We start from the raw sequence: 16,418 nt of genomic DNA on the forward strand, positions 1-16,418 counted from the left end.
TTCTGTTGGTTCTTGGAGGAACATAGACAAATTAATAATTTGAATGCAAAGTATGAAAGTTCCACAATAAGTACTAATGTGTAATTGCGAGTACTTAAAACTAAACATAATACCAAAATACACGATGCTGAAGTCAAAAAGTACCATACAAGCAGCCAAGAAAGCTGCCCGTGTTGCCAAGAGGAAGTGGGAAAATGAAGAAATGAAAAAGTGATGTGTGATGCATGATATGTTGTTTAAAATGGCTCTGAGCACTATGGGAGATATGTTGTTTACATTTGAAAGTTGTTCACATGGCAATTACGTCACGCCTACACCCTTGTGAATTCGACATATTTGGTAAAGCAGTCCAAGAAGAACCACCTGCCATAACAAACATAACGTACCTCTGCTGGAAAGCTAGAATCAAACAGTTATCTCAACTAAAAAGAGCCCCAACAACCGTTAAATGTCAACAGTTTGCAGAATGTGTCATTAACATATCAAATCTAAACTTGTCTTCTGAGGAATTCCACATTTTCAACAAGGGAATTAAATATGGTCTGAAACCCAATATTTTCGAAAAACAGCTACACGTACTGAAAGTTGACCTTGAATATTCTCTGTCAGACAATGTTTCTACAAAACATCTGGTAGCTCACGAACTAAAAACTGTACATAAAGATATGTTCAATGATAGTTGTAGAGAGCAAAGTGTGTTGTACATATTAAAGAACAAATTGTCCTCTCAAGACGTGACTGCCACTAAGGGTGACAAGGAGAACAGTTTAGTGTTAATTAATAAGTCACAATATATTGAAAAGGTGTTTACATTCCTCAACCCTACAGAGATCCCTGAGTTACCTAACGATCCCATAATGAAATATGAGGTGGAAGTGACGAAACTCATTAAAACCTGCAAATGCATATTTACTGATAGTGATGCGAAACACCTCACAAACATGAATCCAATAGCATCTAGGTTCTATGGGTTACCTAAGCTTCACAAAGAAGGTATTCCAATAAGACCTGCAGTGTCTTCAGTTTCAGTACCTTGTCATAAATTAGCTAAAGAGTTAGACTCACTAATTAAAACAAAAACTGAATTTCAGCCAAAATTTAGGATACCTGGTTCACCTGCATTAGCGAAAAGACTACAAAATCTACCCATTCCACCTAGTGCAAAACTAGTCTCGTTTGATGTTAGGCAGCCTGTTTTCTAATATTCTGTTGCAGAGGCAACTGAAGTTTTAACAGAGTGGTTTACACAAAACTAGAACAAATCCACTGGAGATGAAGAATAAGGGTAGCAACTGAAACATACTTAAATCAAAATTATTTCCAATTTCAACGGGCTCTGGACAGTCAGTCAGATGTGTTAGCAATGGGGTCCTCACTGAGTCCCTTATTAGGTGAAATGGTTACAGGTAATAGTGAGCAAACATTTTCAGATAAAAACCTCTGAGTTCTAAAATACGATATTGGACTAGGTATGTAGATGATGTACTGAGCTTGTGGACAGGTACCACCAGACAATTAAATAAACTTTGTCAGCATTTGAATTCAAATCACAGTAAAATCAAGTTTACAATGGAGTTGGGAGGAGATACTATCAACTTTCAAGACCTCACCACTGACATCAGTAAGCAACAGCATTTATTTTGAAATACAGGAAAGTAACCTCAACAGACACAAATAATACCAGCCAGTTTCTAGCATCCCATAATACACAAACACGCAGCCCTCCATTCCGTGCTACACCGCGTGCTATCTATACCACAAAGCAAATCAGATTTTGAAAATGAATTGAAAACAATTAAAGAAGTAGCATACAGCAATGGTTATAGTCCTACAAAAACCGACAACATACTCAGCAAAAAGAAGAGCATTTTCCCCCTAGGCTTGCGGGTAGAGACATCATTATTCTCCTCTAAGTTTGATGGATTATTTACAATGAACTTCGTTAGTGGATGGTGCAGCTAAAATGCCAAATTTCTTGAAGAGGGACCAACATGATGAGTGCAGGTGAATACTAAAATTATTCTTACTGCTGACTTTTGTGAATTCAGTTCTTTCTTTCTAAGTGATGAGTTACCCCAGAAAATTATTCGTTAAGTCATTATTGAGTGGAAACACACAAAATACATCTGGATGTTGAGTCATCTCAATAACTGACAACATTTGGTCAGGAAGATCAGAACCTGGAAAGCTGAAAGAGGCTTCACCATGAGTGACCACAATTTTATAAATTTTACAGCCGATTTCTGTACAAATGAACTCATGAGGTGACAAAACATTAAACTTGTCGAAGATATGACACAATATAAGGAAAGCCAATTGAAACCATCCGAGGAGTATTTTCTGCTGTCTACACCCTGTGGAAATAAATGACAACATGGACACAAAACATCAAAAGCTTGTCACTGCAATACTAGAGAGTGTGAAAGCTGGAATACAAGTCGTAAGACAAATTAGCTGGTGTTCACAAGTACCGTGGAACAAGTTTCTCTAAGTATTGAGAAGAGAAGCCAGAAGTGAAAGCAGACTCAACCAAACAGGCTGCACCATGGAAAAAAAAGGGTTCACAGACTGGGCAGACACAGGAACCTGAAGCAACTATTTAAAGACTGCCCAATGCATGGCACAAACTGCATTTTGATTCATTGGCACACTGTATAAAACTGTCTGTCAGAAGGTAAAATCTCTAACAATATTATCAACTCTAAAATGAGCAGAGGCAGCACGACAGAAAACTTGTGACAATGCATACAATTAGTGGTGAAGATTCTCTTGCCAGATAACACTGCAGAGGGCAAAGTTGATGAGCACAGAAAGCTGTGGAACAGAAGCAGGGAATTATGTGATGGAGACATAATAGTTTTTCAGAAGAGAAGGCGAGGAAAGGGTCCTGAAACTGGAAAGGAATAAATCACCTGGTCCCAGTTTCAAAAGATAGAGCTGATCTGATAGCTATTTTTGCAACATACAACATGGTCCCAATTATAAATTCCCCTACCAAAATTACAAGTCTATCCAGCACCGCTACTGATATGATGATAATAAAAAAGGAAAGCCATGAATACACAGCTGGAAACTTCAGCAAAGGGTCAGTGACCACTATGCACAACTTTTTTAAATATCTTCAACTTAATTACACACATAGAAACTATGAAAATAATGGAACCTTCAGTCATGAAAACATTGAATACTTTAGGAATTTATTACAGAAGGAAACATGGACTGAACCGTACAGGTACAAAAACACAGATGAGAAGTTCAACATATTTATGGATATCTTTACATATTATTTTAACATGTCATTTCCAGTAAAAAAAAAAAAAAAAAAAAAAAAAAAAAAATCAGAAAAATCGTGTGTAGTAGGCTTAACAGAAAAAATTGCTGGTTGACAACAGGAATAAAAACAGTAATGTGCTGAAAAGCGAAGATTGTACGAGATCTCGAAATCTTATGTAGTATCTAATGATTTAAAAAATATAAAATGATACTTAAAAATGTTGTCACAGAAGTTAAAGTAATGGCAAATGAATGCTATATAAATAACTCCAATAACAAAATGGAAGATGTATGGAATATAGTGAAATAGCAAACTGATAACATTTATCCTCAAAATTCCAATATTAAATTGAACTGTAATGCCATAGAAATTAATGATCCTAAGGAAATATCAAATGTGTTCAGTACTTGTTTTAGAAATATAAGTGAGCAATTAGTTGCTGAAATCAAACCTTGAAATAATTTTTAAATACCAACATAAATCCTACTTCTCTCTCTCTCTCTCTCTCTCTCTCCCTCTCTCTCTCTCCCCAACAACCCAGAAAGAAGTCCTGTCATTTATCAGAACTTTAAAAAAGAACCATTCCGCTGGAATCAAAAGCATCCCAGACAGTCTTATTAACAAATGTGTAGATCACATTGTTGAACCATTAGCTCACCTTTGTAATAGTTCCTTTCAAAATGGAATTTTCCAATCATGTCTAAAAACAGCTAAGCTCAAACCACTATTCAAAAAAGGTAAAAAAGGAAGAGGTGGTTAACAAGCCACGAGAATCATCTCATTTTTTGAATCTATGGAACGAAAACTGAATCTAATATAATCTAACAGGCCACTGCTCTACTATCTGTATTCTCAAAAACAACAGAAAATGTTTTTCAAAGAAGAGTAATAGATTTACTGGAACAGCACAACATACTATCAACAGCACAACATGGTTTCAGGAAAGGCCGAACAACTGATTCAGCAATTTCGAACAATTAAGTGAAGTACTAGATGCCTCTAAGGCTTTTGATATCACAGATCACACAAAACTATTGCCTAAACTTGACAACAGAGGGTTAGAGGAACACCTAAAAACTGGATAAAATCATACCTAAGTACCTGAAGTACAACATCAAAGTTTCAGCAAATTGACTCAACACTATTCAGACTATAAAGCCATTATATATGGAGTGCCACAAGGCTCAGTTCTGAAACATCATCCATTTCTGTTATATGCGAATGGCCTAAACAAGTTCTGTAAGAACACCATCCAGTTCGCTGATGATACTAGTGTGCTAGTGTGTGGGAAAGAAATGGAAATGTCTCAGATGTACAACAGACACACTGAACAATACTGAAAACTGGTTCAGTCGCCAAAAAAATTGTAATAAATGGAAGACAGTGGCACACTTCCATAATGTGAAAAACGGTGAACAAACTGTTCTGATCCAGATATCTGACAAGGACCTACACAGCTTAGACAACATTAAGTTCTTTGGTGTACGGCTCCAAGGTAATCTTAAATGGGGGATGCATATTGAAAAATTCAGCCAATCCATAAGAAGGGAAGTAAAGAAGAAGTTACAAATTATAGACCAATATCACTAATCCCTACCTCCACTAAAATATTTGAAACAAAGCACACAGTTTTAATCTGCCAGGAAGTTTCATATCAGTGCACACACTGCTGCAGAGTAAAAATCTGCATTTTGGATATTTGAAACAGTTATCCTATCACAAGTCACAAGATTTTTTTTTTTTTTTTAAGACACAAAATGCTTACCAAATTGCAGCATGGGTTTCGGAAAGACCTAAGCACGACCACTGCTGTTACCAATTTCTTCCATGAAGTATACAGCAATACAGAATGGGATATGGACACAGCCGGAACATTCATTGACCTGAGCAAGGCTTTTTACTCGGTAAACCATGAGTTTGTCCTAAAAAAACTGCCGACATACAATAGCAGTGATGCATCAATGAAACTTCTATCCACCTATATGGTGAATCGGAAACAGTACAACAAACTTACACATCAAGTTGACAATAAGATGTTAGCCTTTAAATCCACAAGAGAAACAGTGACACAATGAGTCCATCAAGGCTCAATTCTTGGACCTTTCCTATTTTTAGCATATATTAATGATGTACACCCCATTAACTCGCACACTGTAAATTATGCTCATGACATCTCAGTTTTATTTCATGGTAAAGACTGTGAGGAACTGAAATTCTCAGCAAGTAATGGGAAACTAGAATTAAGTTCATATTTTCATGCACAAGGATTAAAGGTTAATGTAAATAAATCCCAGATGCTAATATTTACAACTGGCAGCTCTCACGATTCATGCGAAAATGAGGTATGCGGCATAGTGGCAGAGAAAGCAAATGGGTGTAAATTTCTAGGGGTCCATCTGGACTCAAATCTCTGGTGGATTAGCCACATTAATGCTGTGTGTAAAAAAGTCAACAATGGGCTGTATCTTCTTAGCCAACTGTCCAAAACGATGCCAACCCACATGCTTAAAACAGTGTATTATGGGACAATCTATCCCCACCTTAGCTACTGTATAGAAATATGGGATTATGCTGCAGACATTCACCTTAAGAGAGTACTATTGCTACAAAAAAGAGGATTAAGGATTATACATGGACTAGGCTATAAATACTCTTGCAGTGGTGTTTTCAGACAACACAAGTACTTCACCATATCCTCTTTGTATCTTTATAAATTAATTAATTTTTTGTCTCACAGAATACTGAAGTAACTAAATGTAGTGATATACATGACCACAACACTACAGATAAAGAACAAGATTAAAAATGACTGACCAGAGCCCACATACTAATGGACTGATATGGTATAATAAACTGCCAGAGTCCATGAAAAATAGCAATAAAAAGCAATTCAGATCAAAGCTAAAATAATTCTTAATTGAATAGTGTGTCTACTCACTCAACGAATTTTAAATGGTTAAGTTTAAGAGCTGTAAAATAATGTATTAAAAAATAACTGGCTGTATTAATATGTGTAAGATGTAATGTATTTTGATAAGCATCAATTTACTGTTTAATTACTACTTGCAAGACTAAGATCTAAATCTATTTTATGTTTGTAACTGTAACTGACGTTTGCAAAAGCAAAAGAAATTAAGCAGTGCATGCTACTTCTTGCAGCTTGGGCACACAACACAACCCAGATTGTAAGCTCAACTTTATTAGACTGTGGCAAATACACTAACACCATAACATACACTGAACAAAATAAGATAAGGCAAATGTATGCAAGCAGTAATAACATGATAACAGAGTGCAAGCGTAGTGCTGCAGGCTCTAAATAGGCACTCGTCCATGGCGGACTGTATCAGGAATTCACAGTATTGTTCTTTCACAGTGCACTCTCACAGATGACAATTCATCGGTAATGCGCGTGGCTGTCAAGTGCGCGTGCATTGCTTCATTACTAAATGAAAATATTAGAAGGATGCTGCAACAAAGATTGTCTGAAAATTGTATATTATGCCTAGGTATATAGGTATACTCACAACTGAAATATGGAATTATTTTCTTGGCTAACAATTCTCCTACCCAAAAGCTCTTCAGGCTACAAAAAAGAATTATAAGAATAATGAAAGGTGTAAAATGGAACAAAACCTGTTGGCCACTCTGTAAAAGCTAGAAATCCTTCCGCTTCTATGTATACATGTGTATGTTTTTGTGAAAAAATATTCAATGGAAAATCCTACTATCTCCAAAAAAAATTAAAATATCCATTCCAATAACACTCGGTAAAAAGGAAACTTTCATTTAGTGCCCACCAACACCACCCTAAATAAAAATGGACCCTGTATAATTGGGAAGTTATTTATAATAAACTTCGCCCAAAATTAAATAAAAAATTACCTGGCAAATTTCAAGTCAGCTGTTAAGGAATTCTTGACTCATCACTGCTTCTAATAGCCCCCACGTGTTCCTTCAGGAAATACACAGAAGATGTGCCATGTAATCATTGCTAGAACCTTAGTGATTTATCATGTCCATGTCACTCTAATACAAATAGTAATATGCCAGTATAAGACATGCTCTTTCTGCTTTATAAAATCTTCTCTTTATTTTTGTACAATATTTGATCTTTGTATTTTAACTCAATGACCATTTAATGTAGAAATAGTGAAATTAATGTAAATTAAAATTATTTAGTATCACACTTCGTTATACATTGACTTTTCCTACATCAGAATGTGCCATTTGTGTATCACTTTATTCCTGCTAAAGTTCTACATGCCCTTCACATGCATATTTGTGCCAGCTCTATAACGCATGTTTATTGTGGTGAAGAAAACCTGATATTTGGAAGAAAGCAAATGCGATTATTTCAAAAAATGGTGAAGACAAGGATCCACTAACTCTGAAGTCTTATAGACAAATCAGCTCTCTCGGTACCATAGGGAAATTGCTGGAGAAGCTGCGGTACAGACTACAGTAGAAAAAGACTTCACGGAATGAACTGCCAACAATATGGGTTTAGAAGTGGGACGCTGATAGAAGACACTGTAAACGGGGTGATAATTTTTAAGAAAAAATGCTCTGCGTTAGTACATTGCATCCACAATGATAGTATCATGGGGGTGTTTGATCACTTACTGATTGCCTGATGGGCATTGACTGCTCACAAGTGTCACACAATTGTTTTCAGAACAAGTGCCAAAACAGAGAAGCAACTCTGTTGTGCCAATGAGACACTTATAAAAGAAATTTCAAAAAACTCCCCACAACAATTCTTAAGTGGTTCTCTGTTTTTGCAATCTGGTTCTCAACGCAGTATTAGGAAAGCTGCAGGACAATGAAGCATTCATAGCAGTAATGGTGTATGCTGAAGAGGTGTGATACTTGTGAAGAGAAGCTCCCAAAGTAAACTGAAAGAAGGATGTAGCACAGTCCTCAAGAATTACATAAAGGGTGCAAAGGAATTAAACTGTATGTTGCAATTGAAAAGACCATGTACACGCTACTAAAAAGAAACCTTTTAAGTCACCAAGTAACAGATCCATATAAAGAAAGTCCATGATCACATACCTCGGTATCTTTTGGGATGGAGTACTCTTACTGAAGAACTGAGCAAGAGAGGCAGAAACATGATGAAACACTACTACTAGTCGAGCCAGTATAAACTAGCAATACAAACAATAAGAACATCTCTTCATGCTATCCTAGCTGTGATCACGGGATACTGTGAAACTATGTGGACACACAGACTTCTGCTCATAACAGAGCGTAGATAGTTAACAGGGTGTAACACAGAAAACTTCTTTGGTTGAGAAGAGCTTTTGGTAGTGTGTCATTGAAGCACTGCATGTAATACTCAGGATGTATCCACCTGACCTCCGGACAAGGGAAAAAGTGTTGCTGTTCTGGTTAAAGAAAGAAGAACACCATGAAGTGCAGAATTCAATAGGAATGCAAGCCACAAGCACGCAGTAAATGCACAAGCAGATCCTCGTGCTGTGACAAACAATGGAATAATTTCCAGACAGTGAGATGCACCTATGGTTTTCTCCCAGACACAAAACAGACACTCGGAATTGGTCACCTGTATCGCCAGCAGCAGCTGAATCAGCATAGAAGACTCAATGTTAATACTGCTTTGCCAGACAAAATGACTGATCATCACAATTTCACTGACATTATTTTAAAAAAGGTTTGGGTAGTGCATCACCTTATCTGTCTCCCTGTCTGCTGCACTAAGGGAGATCAAAAAGCAACACAGCAAAGACATCTGAAGTCAATAGTTGCAGCAGGTGGACAGCCATCAGTGCATGGCAAAAACAGCAGCAGCATCATAGTAGAAGCAAAGCTGTGAGCCTTGTCATCACCTAATGAGACAGAACGAGGTGATATTGGGCCAGCATGTAGCTACCCTCTTCACCATCAGTCATACCTTGCATCCAGGGAGCTGGAAGACATTTCAACATTTTGTTGAGACAAGAGCATCAACCTTTTTATTATTTCATGAAGCACTTATAAATTGTCACAGCTGCAGTACACACATTTGGAGACTAATCTTGAACCTGCTTGTTCATTCTCAAGCCTGGCCTACTGATGCTGCACCGAAAGTGCTTGAGCTTAACAACAAACATCAAAATGACAATACAGGCTTTATAAAATGTTCACTGATGGCTGTCACAATTAACATGTGCCTCAAAGCAAGTCAGAATCAAACTCTGACTTCTAATGTTATTTTATCCATGTTGGATCTTGTGAACCCCACAGCTGTTAATGATAATAGGTGAATGATGTAAACAGTCACTAATACTTTTTAAATGTTTTATTTTAGTGCCTTAACTGGCTTTGAGCCACTATGCCCATCTTCAGATGGCTAATATTTTTAGTTACACAGATGTTTTAACCAACAGCATGTCGTCTGTTCCCACACTACACAAGAATATTTGAGATTTTAGTGCCACATTATAAATTGTTTCATTAATAAAAATGTGCTTGCATTTATTTTATTTATATATGATGCAAGATAGTGTGTTCACTTACATAAGGTCCAGTAGATTGTCATTTGTTTTGTTGTGGCCCATGTGGTTTTCCAGTTCCAATGATGTCCTATCCAACATCCTTCCCAGCCCCTCTTAAAGTAGTGTTCTGTTGCCTACCCAACATCCACAACATCCTAGTCCACCTCTAAGCCATACTCAGTCCCAGCTGCTTTCCGCAGTGGTCATACATCTGTGGAAGGCAAGTGCAACACCTACCCACTTCATCCTTTTCCATTCCAGTCCTGCCATGGGATTATCCTACCTCATCATAAACCATGCCAACTGTGAAATCAGTCATGTCATATACCAACCTGGAAACCCACATGGACCACAACAAAACAAATCATCATATGCTGGCTGAGAATTATGTAAGTGAACATAAATATTTTGCATCATATGTAAATAAATGCAAGCATTTTCGTGTATTTTTATTAATGAAACAACTTATAAAATAGCACTAAGTATTCAAACATTCTTGTGCTGTATGGGAGCAGACAACATGCTGTTGGCCAAAACATCTGTGTAACTAAAAATATTAGCCATATGAAGATGGCACTACAAAAAAAAGTATAAGAAGTATTTGTGGCAGGTTGCATCATTCACCAACTAAACTCTGACTTGCTTAGAGACGCATGTTGATTGTGACACTGGTCTGTGAACATTCTATAAAGCATGTATTGCCATTTTGATGTTTTGCAGTTAAGACAAAGCTCTTTCAGTGCAGTGTCAGTAAGCCAGGCTTGAGAACAAACCAGCTGGTTCAAAACTAGTCATCACACACATGTACTGCAACTCTGACAGATTTTTAATAAATGCTTGATGAAATACAGCCTGTTTTTAAACTATAGCACCTATAATGTAATAAATAGATACCAGAGTTAAGACTATGAAAAAATCATTTCAGTCATATTCATTGTAGATATGGCAATTGATTGAATTTGCCACTTTATCTTTCAGAGAATGGAAATTGGTTAATCTGAGACAGTAACATTTGAATGATACTTCTCACTTTAAGGATACACTGCCATCAATGGGAGGCCACACATTAATACTGTAATTACATGATGGCTGTTCATCCAGCGTGGGCTTGCTTCCACCTTAGCTTTCATATTGCCATTATCTCATTTCACTAATTAACTTTATACATGAACATAACAAAGATTGATATCTTGATTCTACCACGTATTCGATGTTTCATTACACATCCACAAAAAGCATAGTAAAGAAATGTGTAAAGATTTGGTACCTGTAATACAAGAGAAGTAACCGGAGATTGTCATTCTTCCTGTCAACTGAGACTAAAAATTTTGATACCTTCTCATTCCTACATATATAGCTTTCCATCTTTTATTTGAAACTCAGACAGTCAGTTAGCTTTTTACTACAGAATACTAAGAAGTAAACAACTAATGAAACATGTACTGATAATCTAGATCTGTCAACAATACCAGCATCTGAAATAAACACAACACCCAACAAAAATCCTTACCTGAAATCTCTCTCTCCCATTTCATGAAAAGCTTTCCGGGCTTTTTCAGACATTTTCAACCAAATTTTCTGCAGTAATATTATCTTCTCTTCATTAACTACATCCTTTGGGACCATAGCAGTAAACAGTAACTGCTTTATCGTTGCCCTGAAAATGTAAAATAGCATCATTAACATCATTATTATGATTATTAATAGTATTCTTGTTGTTGTCATTGTTTGAGTGCAGGGTACTCAATGATTCCCTCATTAGTGTCAGATCTGTGTTACACTATATGGTGATTCCATGTCGAAACACCCCATAATTTTAGGATTTGTAATTGCCCACCTAGGATTTTCACAAAACTCTGCACACTTTCTTAGACTTACAACATAAAAACTTCTGTGAAATTTTTTTGGTCTCAGATTAAAACTTTCTTTTATTTTTAATTTTCATGACGTTCTGATAATTTGGCTCTGCAAATGCTGTGTCATCCAAACAAGACAAAGACAGGGCAAAAGCACCAAGGCGCAAAGATACCAGCTGGTCCCAGTACCATAGAGACTTGGCACCTGCAAGAGTTCCACTAGCACCACAGGCGGCGCTGAGGATGGAGCCAACTGCTGGCTCAGTACAATTTGCCAATGACTGGATGACAACAGACGGAAGCCTACTTGGAAGACAAAAGAGCAGCTCTTGCCCACTTGGCTACAGATCATCTTCCAGGGCTGACTTAAACAGGGAACGTCATTCTAGTGACCTCTTAGAAGTGAACAGACAGTTGCTGTAAATTTCATATGCTATGTACTGTTAAGTTTACCTATGATTATCTGCACTTAGCCATTGAGCACCTTTTTGTGTTACATTACAAGCAGTGTTGCAGACTCATATTTCAACAAGTCACAAAGATAAGTATACCTCTTTTTTTACAAAAGCAAGAGTGTCCATGCAAAGTGGTACTTACATTATGATCAAAAGTATCCGGACACCCCAAAAACATATGTTTTTCATGTTAGATGCATTGTGCTGCCACCTACTGCCAGGTACTCCATATCAGCGACCTCAGTAGTCATTAGACATTGTGACAGAGCAGAATGGGGTGCTCCACAGAAATCACGGACTTCAGACGGGGTCAGGTGATTGGGTGTTACTTGTGTCATATGTCTGTACACAAGATTTCTACACTCCTAAACATCCCTAGGCCCACTGTTTCCAACGTGATAGTGAAGTGGTGACGTGAAGGGACACGTACAGCATAAAAGCGTACAGGCCGACCTCATCTGCTGACTGACAGAGACCACCAACAGTTGAAGAGGGTTTGTGATGTGTAATAGGCAGACATCTGTGCACACCATCACACAGGAATTCCAAACTGCATCAGGATCCACAACAAGTACTATGACAGTTAGGTGGGAGGTGAGAAAACTTGGATTTCATGGTCGAGCAGCTGCTCACGAGCCACATACCACGCCAGATGGACGATTGAACAGCGGAAAAACATTGTTTAGAGTGACAAATCACAGTACACAATGTGGCGATCCGATGGAAGTTTGTGGTTATGGAGAACGCCCAGTGAATATAATCTGACAGTGTGTTTAGTGCCAACAGTAAAATCAGGAGCAGTGGTGTTATGGTGCAGTTGTGTTTTTCATGGACGGAGCTTGCATCCCTTGTTGTTTTGCATGGCAGTACCACAGCAAAACAGGCCTGCACTGATGTTTTAAGCACCTTCTTGCTTCCCACTGTTGAAGAGCAATTTGGGGATGACGATTGCATCTTTCAACATGATCAAGCACCTGTTCATAATACACGGTGTGTGGCTGAATGGTTACACGACAATAACATCCCTGTAATGGACTGGCCTGCTGAGTCCTGACCTAAATCCTATAGAACATCTTCGGCGTGTTTTGGAATGCTGACTTCGTGCCAGGTCTCACCGACTGACGTCGATACTTCTCCTCAGTGCAGCACTCCATGAAGAATGGGCTGCCATTCCCCAAGAAACCTTCCAGCACCTGATTGAACATATGCCTGCGAGAGTGGAAGCTGCCATCAAGGCTAAGGGTGGGCCAACAACATACTGAATTCCAGCATTACCAATGGAGGCTGCCACGAACTTTTAAGTCATTTTCAGCCACGTGTCTGGATACTTTTGATCATATAGTGTACCTATAGAATTACTCATAACTCAGGTCTTTATGAAGCTCTTGATTTTTAATCTTTTCAGAAGTTAAGAGAGCCGTACAGATCACAGAATGCAATTACGTAGGTATTTAAGTCACAAAAAAAGTTACAACAAATATTAATGTATGTCACTTTCCAATTTCTGGAAAAATTACGAAGGCATTGAAAAACACTTATATCACTTCTCCAACCTGTTGGGAACCTAGTTTCGATCTTAAATAATTCCCCAAGATCATAGGTTTCCTAATAAAAAAATATTAATGAGTTTTCTATGAATGGACACATAATTGCATGAAAAAACAAAATATTTTTTGTTGTGATGAAAAGAGGGGTCATTCAAGTAACTTCATCCAAACCTGACACCTACTGCCTCAAATGCAGTAGTATCATTTACCACATTTATCAATTATTCTAGGCAGACAAATTAACCTGAAGTGTGTACAGTTTATTTCAATTTATTAATTCAGTAATATTTGAAAGACTAAAATATATATTTAGCTGTGCATTTAACCACTGCACACAGTGATGAAGTGTTTGGTGTGTCTGAAGTAGTTTGCTTGAAATCTGTGCAAACATAAAATCAATGTGGCAGTTACTGATATGCAATGTTCAATATTATTGACATTCAACAATCAGTCCATTTGACCGCAGTTACACTGTCTTTTGTGGGAAACGTCATTTTTGTTTGCAGTTCAGCCATTTATCAGTCTATTTGCAATGAAGTATGCTTTTAAAATAAGTACTACTTAATTAATTACAATGAAAAGTATTACTTCATGTAGTGTTAGAAAATTATTCAAATATACTATATATACTATGTCATTTGACGAAATACACCTCAGTAAAAACTCTTCAAAAATTTTCAGAACTGAATGAAGACCAACAAGATCTGATTTTGCTACAACTCAATATAAAATTTCCAGAAGATCAAGAAAGACTTACAATATGTGGACATCACAGATAGTATTACTTAAAAGTGTTTGAAAACTATCAAAGTTATGGGGTAGAGCTTTGAGGGTGTGCCACTGATGTGCATTTTAACAGAATAGTGTTACTACTAAAGAGAGCTTTTGGGGTTACTCACTGTTGTGATGCCCTTATCAAAAATAATCATCTCAATGTACACTCGTGAGTTTGTGTGCATATGTCACATTTTTTTGTAAAACATTATAGACGGACATATCTAAATGTTATGATGTACATAATCACAATGCAGGAAATAAGCACAGTTACTACAGACAATGAATGAAACAAAGTAACAGACCATCGTCCATATTTTAGCTGCTCAATGTGGTACAAGAAATTGCCACAATCGATATGAGAATATACTGAGAATCCATTTAAAACAAAATTAAAGAGGTTTCTTGTAAATAAATGTCTGCATTCACTGAAAGAACTTTAAGCTGTATTATACATTTACCTTTGCAGGTAAATGTGTGTTAAACCTATGTACACAACTTTATTTATTTATTTATTCATTCATTCATTCATCCAGCCATCTGATGTACTTCAGTAATGATTACATATTGTATTCTATCACTTTACACACACACACACACACACACACACACACACACACACACACACACACACACACAAATTCATTCAAGGAATAAAATTAATTTTTCTCCAGTATTTCTTTCACTTTGTGCTTAAGGGTATTAATGTTCTTAATTTGGCCGATACTATCCAGCAGGCAACTGAATACGTATATCTCCATGTATGTTACACTTCTCTTACAGCGACTTGTCTTCTAGCCCTTTTCTGCACAATGTGTAGCTTCTTCATATGTACTAAACTTTCCACTAGTTCTATTTCAAATGACACTACTAATTCAAAGTGCATACGATAATATGCACTACACCTCTGTAACAATATGACATTTGGCAAAGCAATCATTTGATGACTACATGCAAAAGAAATATAAACAAACAAATAAACTTGTAGTGATTCTTTCAAAATACTCAGACTGTTAAAAACTCTGAAACCACTAAGCTTGGTTTTGTCTTTTAAAACACTAACAAGGGAAACTGCCCATTGCAACAAGACAGCCCAGTGGGTAGACCATCAAAAACTGACCACAGATCAAGCATGAAAACAAAGAAGTAATGAACTGTGGAAAAAAAGCATGAAGATGTACTGAACTGTAAAAGAAAAGCGAAACAGAAACAGTGAACAGTCCAAGCCTAACCATTGCAATATCAAGAGACCTTCAACAGCTGTGGCATGGTGGTTAAGTGGACTGTAAACTAGTCATGCTGTGTTGAACACTCCATCATGTCACTCTTATCCCCCCCCCCCACAACATTATGAACTATCTGTCCAGTCACTGAAATGTTTGTTCTCTTTCTGTAGTCTTGGCAGCTGTCATACCACACACTAGTTATAAAATATGAGCCATGTGGTAAGAATACATTATCGTCGCAAGCAAATGTGATGAATAGTGAGAGCAGGCAAGATATCCCATAGACACCTCACAGAAATGAAAATAACAAATAAACAAGTGTGAACTACGTTGCAACAATGAAATTGAAGAATCAAAACTTCCAAACGAAATACAACTTCAAAAACATTAAAAACATTTGTTTTGACAGAGCACAGAGAAACTATGTGGTTGTGAAACTGTTTCGTTCATTTATTGCAGCTTATGTGACAAAACTATTATGTTTTCATCATTTTCTTGGGAATCATCACTTCAACATTCATTTGAGCACCTAAATCAGGCAAGGACGCATATCTCACTAACTTACTAGGCGCACAAATCAGATGCGTCAAGAAGAAAAAATGGCTCTAAGCACTATGGGACTTAACATCTGAGGTCATCAGTCCCCTAGAGTTAGATCTACTTAAACCTAACTAACCTAAGGACATCACACACATCCATGCTTGAGGCAGGATTCGAACCTGCGACTGTAACAGCAGCGTGATTCCAGACTGAAGGGCCTAGAACTGCTCGGCCACAGCAGCC

The 16,418-nt window shown here is 37.2% G+C and overlaps 1 protein-coding gene across 1 annotated transcript in view; it reads right to left on the bottom strand.

Moving 5' to 3' along the window:
• LOC124597664 overlaps window positions 1-16,418 on the bottom strand; it is a 307,295-nt gene that overhangs the window by 167,882 nt on the left and 122,995 nt on the right. Inside the window, exon 9 of the mRNA XM_047135951.1 lies at window positions 11,288-11,434. Within this exon, the coding sequence (XP_046991907.1) occupies window positions 11,288-11,434 (147 nt within the window). The remainder of the gene's footprint in view (window positions 1-11,287; window positions 11,435-16,418) is intronic.

The sequence above is a fragment of the Schistocerca americana genome, chromosome 1 (genome assembly GCF_021461395.2).
Source record: "Schistocerca americana isolate TAMUIC-IGC-003095 chromosome 1, iqSchAmer2.1, whole genome shotgun sequence".
Lineage (NCBI taxonomy): Eukaryota > Metazoa > Arthropoda > Insecta > Orthoptera > Acrididae > Schistocerca > Schistocerca americana.